This window comes from Triticum aestivum, chromosome 7A (genome assembly GCF_018294505.1).
Source record: "Triticum aestivum cultivar Chinese Spring chromosome 7A, IWGSC CS RefSeq v2.1, whole genome shotgun sequence".
NCBI lineage: Eukaryota > Viridiplantae > Streptophyta > Magnoliopsida > Poales > Poaceae > Triticum > Triticum aestivum.
The window spans coordinates 56,142,648-56,157,755 of NC_057812.1; the positions used below are offsets into that span (position 1 = coordinate 56,142,648).

General features: G+C 43.1%; 1 protein-coding gene and 1 long non-coding RNA gene across 2 annotated transcripts; both read right to left on the reverse strand.

Moving 5' to 3' along the window:
* Positions 1 to 1,766: 1,766 nt before the first annotated feature.
* On the reverse strand, positions 1,767 to 6,770 carry LOC123152194 (uncharacterized). Its single transcript, XR_006476063.1, has 2 exons — positions 6,152 to 6,770; positions 1,767 to 5,867 (listed from the first exon to the last, which is right to left on the reverse strand). It is a non-coding gene; the product is annotated as an uncharacterized lncRNA (long non-coding RNA).
* Positions 6,771 to 12,538: 5,768 nt separating this feature from the next.
* Positions 12,539 to 13,517, reverse strand: LOC123150122 (uncharacterized). The gene has a single exon (XM_044569922.1). The coding sequence runs from the start codon at positions 13,308 to 13,310 to the stop codon at positions 12,627 to 12,629; it is 684 nt and encodes a 227-aa protein (XP_044425857.1). The 5' UTR covers positions 13,311 to 13,517; the 3' UTR covers positions 12,539 to 12,626.
* Between the last annotated feature and the right edge of the window lie 1,591 nt (positions 13,518 to 15,108).

Genomic DNA, 15,108 nt, shown 5'->3' on the forward strand with positions numbered 1-15,108 from the left:
ATTCAGGGTGCAGAATAAGTTATTCTTCACCCGAGGTAATCTTACGATCATTTCATAATTAAATTACGTTTGGAATTCAAATAGTTACATTTCTATTGATTCGCTAAGTAAAATTTGACATAAGAAAATAAATATATAGGTCATAAGACAAGAAAATTTGCAGTTTATGTGTATTTTAGACTATATTTTTACGTTTGTAATTTTACATAACATAAAATATTTTTTACAGCTTTTATATATTTTTTACGGTTCATTTTTGCGTCGGAAATAAGACAAAATTTACGGAACATAAAATTACGGTGCATTGATGGTAAAATAGAGGGGGGTGAAGAATAACTATTCCTCACCCAGGGTAACGAATAGCGCGACCCTATGTGTGTGTGTTTGTGTGTGTGTGTGTGTGTGTGTATTGGAGGCATCAATTTAGCCTCCACGTTAATTCTCATGAGGGTAAATTCTGACCGTTAATCCTCAGGAGGAGTAAATTCCGACCATCCAATTTGCGTGAAAAGCCATGATGAAATAGCCTACCTCGCCCTCATAAATAGGTCTCCTCTCCTGTCACGTTTCAAAGCCTATAATGCCGTCATAAACAGGTCTCCTCCTGTGTCATTGTCAAAAAAAGGTCTCCTCATGTGTCATTGTCAAAAAAAAAGGTCTCCTCCTCTGTCACGTTTCAAAGGATTCCCCTTCATCCCGTCAAGCTGTCGAGCATCCATGTAAAAAAATAAACCACGCTAGGTTTACATTAACATAGAGAATTAGCGATGTACATCTAAAAAGGAGAATTAGGGATGTGCCTCTTCTTCCAGTGACTACACCTGTATGTTTTCCTCAGATGCCTGGCGTATATCTCACCCGTGGTGAGCCATACGCTGCACCCACCATCATCCTCCCACGCTCCTCGGCACCATAACTGAGGGCCATCTCCTAGGGTCGCACTCCTGAACGAAGATGAATTGATCTGGCAGCAAGGACTTATTTAGATCTGATGGACCTTCAGGTTTGCCGATTTGTTTTCCTTGGTACTTACCTTGCTGCCCTGCTTTCGATATTGGAGGATGCATAAATGATTGGATGGAAATTTTGGTGCCGATTTCGACGGTCAGATGCTTCATGTGCATTATATGGCTCCCGTGAATAAATTCAGTAGATTGAAATAAAATTAACCATGATTATTTGAGGGATCAAGGGTGTGGCCCTGCCCTAGATGAAACCATATTAAGCAAATGAAGATATATAGTTGGCGTACCGGAGGCATAATTGCACAGCAGGCAGCACGCAAAAGAAGATTCAAGGGATCATATTATTGCAATATATCACAAACTGAAGCACACCAAGAACTCAAGGGAGCCGCAGGCAACCTGACGGAAATTATAACAGTCTCGAGCTCATGGTGAAACCTGAGAATCAAAGACTTGAAGTGGCTTCTGTGCATAGGTTCTACATCAGCCAAGATATAAATCCGGTATTATATCTGTGTTGACTCCCACTGCAGAATATTTTTAGTTATTTGTCCAGCTAGAGTTCTTGCCGCTGATTTTTTAATATAATTTTGTTGCAATAAGGTATAATGCTGTGAGATATTTACTTGGAGAATGTCATGGATCATCCATTTGGTATTTGTTCTTCCAACTTTTACATGTTGTCTAATGTAATGCACCTGAAGGAGGAATCCTCATTTAGCATATGAAAGGCTAGGTGACTTTCTCTTGCATGCTAGCTGAAAGTTATTAAATACTTAGTACCTCAGACTTTCTTGGAGCTGGATAAAATTATCTAACCAGATAGCTAATTGAACATCAATTCTGGATAATTACAACACATCTTTTCAACTTCTATATAGTATGGCAAGTTAATTTGCAATAAATAAAACTTCACATAATTCTGAATTTTGTTTACTGGCGAGTGTATTTTTGTATCTGGTAATGTCAATGACAACTATTCCTTTGCTTGACATTCTTATATGAGGCACAATCGCTCAACTGGTGAGTTTATTCTTCCCAACTTAATGATGCATCTCCTGCTTTTTATACCTGCAAGGCAGTTGTCGTAATTTCAGTAAAGAATAATTGCATGCACTGATCAACTTTTTAGATACAACAGAATAGCAAGAGTGCAGGAAAATCTGGTAGTAAAATTATATCCCGACAGAAATATCACATCTACATTTGTTCGTAATGCATTACATCCTTTTAGGCAGTGCATTTTTATCTTATGGCTATGATTTTGTAGCTCTTCTAATACTAAACGGAATTGTAATTTGTGTTCGAGCTTTTTGGTACATCCTTTTAGGCAATGCATTACCCGTTCATGGTAAAAACCAATTTATGTAGAAACTTCAATGAGCTTTTGTTTTATCAGAACTTCAGATCATAAAGCAAACCCACTCACGATCACTTATTACAATTTCATTTTGTCCATGTACATCCTAACAGCTCATGCTTGAAGATGTACTTTTTGTTCGTGAGGAGAGTGAGTACATAGTCAGTCTCTAACTACTTACGACCAGCTTCCCTAGATGAAGCAGTACAAAACGTGCCTAGATGACCATGTGCTAAATAGTGTAACCTGAACATTCAGCTTCTGCAACCGGAACCACCGCATTCTACATGTTGTGAATCCTTTGGGTACAGTTCAAAGTTTGCAATGAACGAACATTATTGCTGTGGTTATCTTATTTACAGTTCCTATTTACTGCACCCTACATATATGCATCAGAGGTTGTGTTAATGTTTTTACTGTATACTGAGGAATACTAAATAGCAGTTTATGTGCAATTATGATGCTGTACTAACATGTTATATGAACAGTTTAGTCTTCGGTTACCAAGAATTGAGTTTAGCTCACACAGTAGGAGACGAGGTGTTTTTCCAAAAGTATTCTTAGGTTTTCGCAAGTAAAATGTTTCAAATGCTTGATGATATTTTCTATGTTTTTAAGCATGGGTAGTAACCAGACGCCAGAACTAAGGGACCAAAAAATGATTATCTCAATCAAAGAAGAAAAGTCCTAATTGTGTTTTTATATGATTTTTCACTAAAAAGGGACAACAACATTTTTTTCTCCTATGTTGCTTTAGAGGTCATGTACAATAATCATGGGCCTCTATGTCAGTAAAATAATCTTAGTGAACTGGACAATGGTGAAAATACGCTGTACAAATTTACGAGAAATATATTCCACGATTTGGGTGAAATTAATACCACAGTAAAAATAAGTACAATCTTTCAGGTTTGACTAGGTTCTCCATTTTTATGGTATGGAACTGATTGGTCTCTTGGTTGATTTGTGTTTTTCTCTTCCAACACCGAGTGAAAGGGATCAATAAATTGTTCTTAAGGACATGATAGAAACAATTTAGCCATTTGTTCCTTTGAGAAGGTTGTTAGCTAGCCATGTTATTTGCATCTAGCAACAAGTTATTCACAAGACCCCTTTGTTCAACAGTTCATGCAATGATTTGATTCACCTATTGCTTTAGAAAATTTTATCTATCGCAGTGCCTAACTACACCTATGTTTTAAGAAGGATTCACCTGCATTGTAATTTTTATTGCCTCAAACCATTTTCCCTATTTGTTCACCCTTTAAGGTTATTACTATCAGGTAACTTAAATTGGGAAATCTTTGTTCTTCGTATTGTCTAAGAATAGTGTCGAGGATCTACATATAACATCTTTATCTGATTAAATTACCAATTGGAAGATGATCTGCCTTCAAACTCGAGTGATGGAGATTTTGTGCCAATTTGTTCCTTATTTGTGAAGTAGAATTATAGCCTTTGCAATGATAATAGAGGGGGTTCACAAAAACTCAAATTGACTATTCTGGCATGGCAAATTCGTTAGTGTAAAGTTTTAGTTTATGATATGTAGCCCGCATATCAAATTTACCCACATCGGAACATCTCTAACAAATCTGTTTTAGCCAGAGACATTCATAGTCTGAATTTAGTATTGGATTGCAAGATCCAGACTTTCATCCATTTCTAGCAATGTCAAACTGAGAAACTTGCAAAGGTGTAGTTCATTTCAAATATTGCAGCGTAGCTTTTATTTCATTCATTTGTAAGTGATATGTACTATAGTAAGGTTGTTGAAGCATGCAATTACTGTCAACTCATTTTGTGGTGTATCTTAGTGATTAACACCAAAGTAGACTACAATGCCAATTCTAGACCTCTCATCGATCCTAGAGAAAACACAAAACTAAGCCAGCTAATTGTAATTCCAGTCTATGGATTGCCCGGATTCAATAGTAATAGCCTAATTCGATAAGCATGGTTTATGATCTATATGATCCAGTTTTTTTAATTTTTGAAACATAACCTGTTTTTGTACTTCACGCTTGAACTGTGGTTGCATGTAAGTGATGGAAAGAAAATAAACGTGTCTGACATAGAAACATCAGAAAGTATCCCATAATGGGCCATTTCATCGCAGTTTGCAAGAAATAGTTAACGGGTGTCATAGCTGCTCTATAGTTGTCGCTCATTAGCCAGCATGAAAAAGCATGCCACATACGATAGTATAAACTGAAAAGGTACAATAAAATATATATTTTAGAAGCGCCAAGTAGAATGTATGCACACACGAAATGCTAGCCCGTGCCGGTGCACGGGTTTATGACTAGTTTATTTATAATCAGACGCCCTAGCCCTCCCTCGTCGCATAACGAAAAATCGGCGTGGCGGCGTAACGAAAAAGAAGAAGTCTGAACTCTGAAGCTATGGCGTCGCCGACCAGGGAGGAGGAGCAGGAGGACTCCAAGGCGGCGGTGGCGCCCCTGTTCGTGACGCTCAAGGTGGTGGACCAGAAGCAGAACCTGATCCGCCACGCCATCAGGATGATGGACAAGCTCCAGGCCGTCATGGACACAGCCAGGTCCCCGACGTCGAGTACGGGACCGGCACCTTCCATTACGACGCCGTCCACGTGGTCGGCTGGCGCACGCCGGCGGAGCTCGAGATGGAGGACGGCGACGTGATCGATTTCTTCGAGCGGCAGGAAGGTGGGGGTTTGGCCGCCTGATGTGTGTCCTCCCGGTGGATTTCCGATGGTTATGTTATGTATCCCATCTTGTTATGCGTCCGAGTCGAGCTTGTTAAGAAACCATTCCCCGATCTTTTGCTTCTTCCGTTTCTTCTTCCTCGTGCCAGTGAATAAAGTTTCTTCTTGGGGTCGAGAGATCAAAAAAAAAGTTTGATTCAGAGGGAGAAGAAGCGGCAGAAATTAGAACAGAGATATTGGTTCCAGGTCTGGGCTCATGGCTCGGATTTTGGATTCTATCCAGATCTTGGTTCCCGTTTCCTTGTTTTAGGTTCAACAACATTGCCTGCTCATCTCTCCTCGAGTTGCCGGCGTTGTTTCTTCAGATTCCTGGAGCTCTGTTCTTTCTCCTCTTGGCGACGTGGGTTCCGGTAGCGGCGGACGTGAGAAAAGGTACTGAAAGTTTTTAAGCAGCAGTGTCGCGGAGGAGTGAAAATAGAAGAGTTGGGCACTGGGGTAAACTTAAAAGGATTACAATTTTCTGCCTCTAAGGGATCGATTAGATGCAGTTAACTCTTTATTTTGCTCCTCTAAAACCATATCGAGGATCTGTTAAGGGTGCTCTTAGACTAAAAAGCACGGACACGGGGACGGAAAGACGGGGATACGCATACGGGGATACGGGATACGGCATTTTTCAGAAACAGCCATTCGGGGATACGGCGAGTATATATAAAATAAAATAAAAATATGCCATGTAATATAGAGTTAAGACAGAAAATTAATGAGAAAGAAATCAAAATAGAGAATCCTGCCCCATTTGATGTCTCTTTTTATCAAGTCCTTGATTGATCCTCATCCCCCCATGCCATGCAACCTAACATCAAGCAGTACAAGGAGCAAGTATTCATCAATCATCATTCAAGTTCAACAGCAGCACAAGCATTCAACTAGCAACTAGCAAACATGACATGGGTAGCAACAGGCAACAGCAGCAGCGGCAGCAGGCCGGCAGCACAAGCATTGAAATAGCAGCATGATTACTACAATCATTCAAAGAGCAGCAAGCACACCATCCATTAGTTCAATGGAAGGAATCAGAATAAAAGAGATGAAGAAGTTGAGGAGAGGCTGCTGGGTTTGGAGATTGGGGAGGGTTACCTGCCGTTGGGAGGAGAGGCTGCTGCCTGCTGGTGCTGTGGGGTAGCAGTCGTCGGTCGAGTGCAGGTGTCGCCGCTGGCGGCGGCGTTGAGTCCAGGCGGCGGTGGCTTCGATCCAGGAGGTGGCGGCTTCGATCCAGGAGAGGCTGCTACCTGGGAGCACATCGCTTTTGTGTGGAAGAGATGCGTGCGACTCATGTAAAACATAGGGTTTCGTTTTGGGCCTGTTATTGGGCCAGGCCGTATCCCAACCGTGTCACGGACGTATCCCACCGTATCCCCTCATTTTTTTCTTTATTTTTAATCGAAAATCAGGGGATACTGGGGGACACGCGTATCCTGCCGTATCCCGCCGTGTCCCCGTATCCCGCCGTATCAGAACGGCAGATCGGCAATTCCTGCCGTGTCCATGCTTTCTAGCTCTTAGATTGTACTACTAATGAACAACCAACAAATTGATTTTTAACAGTTTTGCTAAAGCATATCTAGATGTGCTCTAAGTATTGTACATTCAAGTTCTACGTTATTGAGGTGCTTCATAATTCCGGGCAACTTTTATAATAGATATGATTCTTTCCTTAAAAAAAGAAAAATTGAAGTTTTCAAGATTTTTTATAATAAAACTACATGAACTGCTTCAATAACTAGTACTCTCCTTGTAAACAGATATAAGACGTTTTAGATCACTAAAGAACTCATTTGCTTCCATGCAGTCCTGAAAATAGCACCAGAACCGAAGATCACCACTTTCCTGTACCTCCCAGTGAAAGCAGCAAACCAAGATTACCATCTATCCCTAATAATAAAGCACGGATTGACTCCATGGTTCACCGTCACAATACGCTTTCTTTCTATAAACATATACTTGAGGTGGTGGTACTAAACCGTTCATCGATTTCGCTCACATCGCTCGACACCGCCCATCAAGAACGAAGAAACAGGCCAGTGACCCGCGGGCGTAGCTCAGGCATTACCCCATGAGGCCGTAAGTTTCGTTGTCACGCGCGTGGGCCGAACCGACATAGCCCACATTTTACTAAATCGATGAGCAGAGGAGCAGCGAAAAATACTTTCTGCGTGAGGATTAGAACTCATAAATAGTCCCACCTTGCTCCTTTTCAACCAATTCAATCAATTTATATACGCGGGCGACTTTTCCGCATCAGAAATCAACAAGCCTATGAGAGAAACAGAACGAAGGAATTAATCCGCGAAGAGCAAGTAGGTCTGAAGGAAGAATCTCAAAATAAGCACGCAATCGACAACCCCAGGAGAGGGAACATAACGGAATTGGAAGGATGGAATGGAATGGAACGGAGCCCAAGAAAAGGGCACCAACGGGTCTCCTGGCCCAGGCTGGAGGCGGAGGAAGAAAGGGCACCAACGGACACCGCTGCTCGTCGCCGCCGAGGGAGGAGGGAGGGGTGTGACCGCGCCGCGCGTGCTCGATCTATTCTACTTGATTGGCTGTGGAAGAGGGAAGAGGGGAGGGGAGTACGCGTCGCCGTAGGTGGGGGTGGGAACTTGGGGCCGGGGCGGAGAAGGAGGAGCAGCGCTACTGGGATATTGGCCTATTGGGTGCTGGCCTGCTGGACGGGATGTGAAGGAGGAGCAGCGCAGCACTGCGTGGATAAAAGAGGGCCACACAGGAGGATTGTTTGCTATGTTTGCTGAAATGTAGAAGAAGCATATATACGTGATGGATGGTGTACGTCGCCTTCACATGAAATTTATCAAAAAAGTTTTGCCTTTTTTATGGTGATGAGTGAGAGTGAGTGCGGTTCGGTCTTTGGGCCAAGTTCAAGTAGTGCAAAAGGAAAAAAAACATAATATAATCTTGCAAACCAAGCAACCAACTTTTTCTTAAAAAAAATATCAACATAGTAAAAACCTGTTTGCTTTTGAATATTAACCAAAAAATGTATATAAACAATCCCACTTCAATGCACCACTACTCTTCCATCCAAAAAAAATTGTTTGCATTTAAATATTTTCAAAATTCTAAGAAAAAACATTTAGATTAGTTATTAAACTCTCAAACAATTTTACGTCGGTGCATCCTGCTAAAAACACTTACACCATTGCTCTTCCATCGATGATAGTGCTAAGATGAAAGAAGGACCATCAAAGGACACTCTTGACGACTTTCTCAACTTTACACTACATGGTCTAGACACCAACAATTATTTTTCTAATTGTGGACACCAAATGTGTGTGTTTTTTTAGATAAAGAGTGTTTCAAATTCTTCTTATTTTTTTAAAAAAACATGCTTTTAAATATGTTCACGCTTGTTTAAAAATGCACAAAACTCCAAAAAAATGTTCCAACTCTTTTTAACAAAACCATTTAAATTTGACCACAAAATTTTCAAATTTCATAGTTAAAAAACATGTGTTCAAAAAATGTTCATCTTCAAAAGATGTTTCGGTTATAATAGAAAGATTAAAAATTTCAAAATTGTTTAATTATTTTATAATATAGAAATATTTGTGTTTTCTGAAAAGTAAAAATAGAACCGATTACTAGACTATTCCATGCAGCACTACTCGTTCATTGATGAAAGATGTTAGGGTGGCTTATTTACATCCATGCGTCATACTCCGAAAAGAGATAACATTATAAACTTATGCTGATGTTTATCAGAACTAGATATATAAAATGATGCATGCTGTCATACAGAGCAGGTTTTACGAATTTTTAGCCCGTTGCAACGCACGTGCATTTGTGCTAGTAAGTTCTAAAGCATGAAGGCTGACAGTCAATGTCAATATCCCTAGAGACGCACTTCCAACATCCCAAAACATATCTTGCGAGAGGGCATTGGAAGAACAGGGGCTCATCACAAAACTCACACAGGTCAACTTCCTTACATCCCTACTTTTCAGGTTGTCCCTTGTCAGAATACAGTTTCAGGCTACCAACCAACAGAATACTTAGGGGAAGCTTAAGGATCCACAACATTGTGTACGGAGAAATAACCCTCTTAGTAATAATCAGATAATGGGTACATAGAACTTCAGAGAATTTACCTGAGTTAGTCAAAAGCCACATCACTCTATCTGGTTCAGGCTCAACCCTGACTGCATATTTGCTTCAGGTTTTGCCACATGGTGTGAGTATCCTCTCAAAAAGCGCCTAAATGGCCAAAACCTGTCTATGCCCCTGGAGAAAACTTTATGAACGGTAATATTCTGAGTATATGTCTTGTTTTCATATCGTCACCAACAATCCTTTGACAGCACTTATAAATAAATCTTCAAACCAGTAAAATGTTAAAAATGCACAAAATAAACTTAAGATTTCTGGCGCTCTCTACATCATCCTAAAACAAGAAAATAGCATCGTTGGCATACTGGATGATGGCTAGCCCGTCATCCAGCAAATTGGTAACTAGACCCTTAATCAAGACAGCCAAGGCATCAGCCGCAATGGTGAATAAAAGTGGGCAAAAAGGGACCCCACCCCCTGCCTAAGTCCTTTCCTAGTGTTAAAATATTTTCCAAGTGTGTCATTTAACCATAATGCACACTCAGTTCATACCTACTTGTAATGACTTATTCGTCTTAACACTGCAGAAGGCTTGGCACAAATGATTAAGGAGTTTCACATGCACAGGTTCAGATGGTAATCGTAGCATACTACAGAAAACCCGTGTGCATGCTATGATACCCTGAGAAAGTTTATCAAAATTGCACTTTAAAACTTGATCAAACCAGCAAAAAGAACATAAAAAGAAAGACTTGTTCAAGAATAGAGCATACAACACGATCTTAGCTTTTTAAGGCTTCCAATCAATGTGTGCAATATGCCCAGCAAATATTAACCTTCATCATTTTCCCCGATAAAGATTATAACCTCATCTAATGGTTCCTATTGTTTTTCGAAATAACACCGAATTATTAGAAGAGATTTAGTTATGTACCAACACTCACAAGGCGATCTCCAATCTTTTACATTGCATATGTGAGGGTAGAGTAGTAATACAGCTAAAAAAAATATGTATTTAACCAGTACACATTAATTCATGAAAGAAACTAGCTAGTACCCACATGTTTGAGGCCTCACGACACCATAAACACTTCTACTCATAAGTATATGACTACTCTGGAATCAACAACTAGATCCACTAAAACACTGTTGCCGTAAATCTGCAGTCTTACAAAGATATAGCGGAGCTCATAACACTGTGTATATCACCTACTCCCTCCGTTCCAAAATAGATGACCCAACTTTGTACTAACCTTAGTATAAAGTTAGTACAAAGTTGGGTCATCTATTTTGGAACGGAGGGAGTACTTCACTACTCGTGGATTGCCTAGTTGAGTAGTTGTAGCTTATTAAAAGATCGAACTATTCTGCATCCAAGTTGCAAAACTTGAGAATTGTTTATGTGGTTCATTGATCTTGTAGAATCTCTTGCTGTAGAATCGTCTAACTGCAAAAAATCTTCTGAGTGTGTAAACTGGGTGATACTCCAGGGCCATTGCATTTGCCAGAAAGTCAAGGCATTTGAACATATGATATCTCAGACCTCGCAAGGCAAGGTGGAAAGATCCTTGTAACAAGAAGGTCTGAAACTTTTCACTTGCCAAATTTGTCTACAATGACTCTAGAGAGGCCATTCCATTGTTTAGTTTTTCCATCAACTTTGTAAGGTTTGGCAATTCCATTAACGATATCAGGGATATTTCGTCCACTTTATCAAAATGAAAGAGGGTCCTAAAACTGAAGAAGCCAAATAAAGCTGAAACGGCCCCTAGTGGACAGGCAATATGTGAAGAGGAACTCTGCTGAAGAGGCCAAAACAGCTCATAGTGTGAAATGCAGTGGAGACTGGAGACAGATCAGTGCCCAGTGGAAGGCATGAATGAAGCTGTAAATTCAGCTGAGTCTGATACTGTCATCTAGTAAATCAACTTAGAGCACAAATGCAGAAATGCTGAAGTGCACAATAACCTTAGATCACTAATATATACTGCAGTCTTTCAGAATGTCAGTAGTAAATGGTCTAACTTCTTGCTTAATTACCCACTAGTAGGTTTTTCAGAGCATAAAGATGGAATTTCTAAACACAATTGGATAACATCACAAAAGACCAACCTAATTGAGCTGAGCACCCCTGTCCTTGGGATCAAGGGGCACTCTCTATAGAGTAACAGTACAAAATGGTAGCTACAGTACCTAATCACATTCCTTAGCACGAGGTTTGAACCAGTATACAAACTAATTCATGAAAGAAACTAGCTACACCACACGCAAGCAGCCTCACGGTACCAAAAACATTTCAACTCTGGAATCAGTGACTAGATTCCCTGAAACACTGTTGCTGTAAAATCCGCCAAAAGTATAGCAGAGCTCACAGCACTGTGTATACCGCCTAGTTTACTAGTCCTGATTGGCCTAGTTGACTAGTTGTAGCTATTCAAAAGAGTGAACTATTCTCCCAAAAAAATTGAATTGTATCCAAGCTTCAAAAAAACTTGAGAATTGTTCATGTGGTTCATTGATCCTGTAGAATCTCGTGCACTAGAATCATCTAACTGCATTCTAAATGTGTAAACAGGGTGATACTCCAAGGCTATTGCATTAGCCAGAGAAGTCAAGGCATTTGAATATTTGATAGCTCAGACCTCACAAGGATGGAAATATCCTTGTGCCAAGATGGTCTGAATGCCAAATTTGTCTACAGTGCCTAGAGAGAGGCCATTTGCTGTTTGGTTCATTTATTTAGCTTTTTCGACCAACTTTGTAATTTCTGGTAATTTACTTGCTGAAATCAAGGATGTTTCCTCCACTGTATCAAAAGAGAAAGAAAAGGAAAACTGAAGAGGCCAAATAAATCGGAAACGTGATGCCTGTCTGCTGAAAAAGTGAAAACTGCTCCCAGCGAAATGCGGTGGAGACTGGAGACAGATCAGTGCCCAGTGGAAGGCATGAATGAAGATGCAAAATCAGTCGAGACTGATGCTGTCATCTGGTAAATCAACTTAGAGCACAAATGCTCAAATGCACAATAACCTTAGAACACTAATATAGTATATACTGCTGCCTGTCAGAGTGTCAGTAGTAAATAGTCTAATTTCTTGCTTAATTCTGCACTATTAAGTTTTTCAGAGCATAAAGATGTGATTCCTACACTCATCTGGATGATCACAAAAGACCAACCTAATTGAGCTGAAGTGCACAAGAACTCTAGAACACTAATATATGCTGCTGTCTGTCAGGGTGTCCGTAGTAAATAGCCTAAATTCTTGCTTAATTCCCCACTAGTAAGTTTTTCAGAGCATAAGATGGAATTTCTACACGCAATTGGATAACATCACAAAAGACCAACCTAATTGAGCTGAGCACCCCTGTCATTCGGATAAGGAGCACTGTCTAATCGAGTAGGAAAACAAAATGCTAGGGTGCTAATCCCATTCCCTAATTAGCATGAGGATTGAGCTGATTTAGTTACCAGCGGATCTTTCTATTGCTAACCAGCTCCTCCTCCTCCACCGCCGGCGCCGCCGGGGCTCCATCTGTGCAGGCCGTCGCAGCTCAGGGTGGCGCGCGCGAGCTGCCGCTGGACGCACTTCCAAGCGGGCGCCCTCCTCCTCACCGCCCGGATCCTGGCCCTCCTCGCCGTCGCCTTGGCCTTGGCCACCAGGGACCGGTACCGGCGCACCCTCCACGCGAGGATCCGGCGCTTCGCGGGCCTCTGGAGCACGCATGGCGCTTCGTCGACGCCGCCGCCGCGCCTCCTTTTGGCGCCCGAATCCCTGCCCGAATGGCTCGAGGAGACGGCGTCCCCGCCGGAGTCGATGTCCATGTCGGCCGCGGTGCTCGGCTCGGCGCGGTCCGCGGGGGCCGTCCGGCCGGCCAGCCGCTCCGCCACTCTCATTGCCCCGGCGAGGGCGAGCAGGCGCTGGGCGGAGCCGACGACGACCGCGCCCGTCGGCGCGCGGAGGAGCGCGTCCTCTCCCGCGCTCGCGCCCGCGCGGGGCAGGGCCTCGACCCTGGCGTAGAGGTTGCCGGCGCTGTCCATCAGGCACTCCTTGCCGAGCAGGCTGACCGGCAGGGCGAGGAAGGCCGCGGCGTCCTCGGCCGAATCCTGGAGGGGCGTCGGCGCCTCGTCGCCGACGAGGAGCCTCACGCCGAGCGGCCGCGCCGTCGCCATCCGGAGCTCGGCGGGGCGGTTCCCCCTGATCCGATCGATATCCCAGCCAGCTTACCGAGGAAGGAAGGAAAGGAAACCTTGTTGGGTGAGGCGCGAGCTGCTCTCTCACTCTCAGTGCTCGTTGTCAGTGTGCGCCCGCACTCCGGACGGCCAGCCAAGGATGCAGAGCCGGCTCACGGCCGTCGTGCTCGTGCCACCCGCGGCAGACTGAACACCGGTTTTTTGACGTTACACTCCATTATGTTATGAAGTTATCGTGTGCAGCGCCCGCCGTCGGCCTATGTCACCCGATCCAAATTGCTTTTTTTTAACAATCTCACGAAGCTTTTTATTTAACTCGTCATAATGTTTACATAGACGAAAGAAAGATCACGGGATTGCTTAACCAAACGCGGCGGCTAATCCCAAGTGAAAGAGCATGTTTCATTAAAATTGTGAGATTCGATATTCGAGCTCATAAATTCACGGCTAAAAGTGCAAGCAGTAAAAAGTCTAGATCGATCTGAGATCTCTCAAATGATGGCTCCGTAGACAGCGGCACTCCTCTGCTTGATATCATCAATCACGATATTGCAATGAGGAGCTACAAAGATCCTTCGTTCATATAGGTCATCTGCCAAAGCCGGTGATTCCCGGACTGCTAGCGCTTTCAGTGTTGTGGGATCATTAATACCAATTAGAGTAATCGGCGATGCCCCCCATGAAGAGTTTATCATGGTCCCTGCAAACAGATGCAACAGATCCAGCCGAGATGTTCCGCGTAAACGCCGCATCTACGTTAATCCTGCTCATATTCTCCGGAGGAGCAATCCACCAATTTGGCCGGGGCGGGACATTTGCTGGCTCGCCGGATGGCATCCTCAGCACCTCCAGATCATTAATGAAGTTCACAAAGGTATTTGTGACGAAAGGTGTGTGGTGTATATCCCCGGATATCAGTTTCCTCCTCGAACTCCATATTACCCAAAGTGTAACTTCTATCCTGGTGAAATCGGCATGAGATAGCAAAGCTCTGCAGGTTAAACAATCATTGCTTTACTACTAAGAAAAACCTTATACACAACACCTTAGCAATAGCGCTGGACAAAATCATGCGCTACTGCGCTCGTAAATAAACCGTGCTACTGCTATAACTTTAGCAGTAGCGTGTACTAGCAAAAAGTGCTGCTACTATGTTTGAACTGGGCGCACATTGATAGCCCAACTTAGCAGTAGCGCGTATCCTCGCCTAGCGCTACTGCTATTCTCCTTAGTTGTAGCGCTTTTCTCGCACACGCGCTACTCCTAACCCTACCTTATCCTCCCCACGCGGCTGACCCTCTCTCACTCACTCTCCCTTTCAGTCACTCTCGCCCACGCCGATACCCGTCGTCCGCCGCCGTCGTCCGTCCTCCACCGAGGTACTCCCTCCTTCCCTCCCTCCTCCTCCCACCGTGCCCTCCTCCCTCCTCCTCCGGCCGCACCTTCCTCCCTCCGCCTCCGGCCGCCCCTTCCTCCCTCCTCCTCCGGCCGCCCCCTCCTCCCCACTACTAGGAAAAGGGCTACAGATGGAATTGACACTAATTGCGCACCAGACATGTGGTGCGCCATTACTATATACTAATGGCGCACCATGTGTTGGTGCGCCATTAATGTGCAAATACTAATGGCGCACCACATCCACGGTGCGCCATTAGTAAAAAAAAAATTTAAAAAAATTCATCAAAACTAGTAATGACGCACCACTCCCACGCTAGTAATGGCGCACCACTCCCACGGTGCGCCATTAGTAAAGAAAGTTTTCTCACGCTAGTAATGA

Excerpts from the sequence above, each read along its gene's own strand:
- LOC123150122 (XM_044569922.1), bottom strand. The coding sequence starts at position 13,310 with ATGGCGACGGCGCGGCCGCTCGGCGTGAGGCTCCTCGTCGGCGACGAG.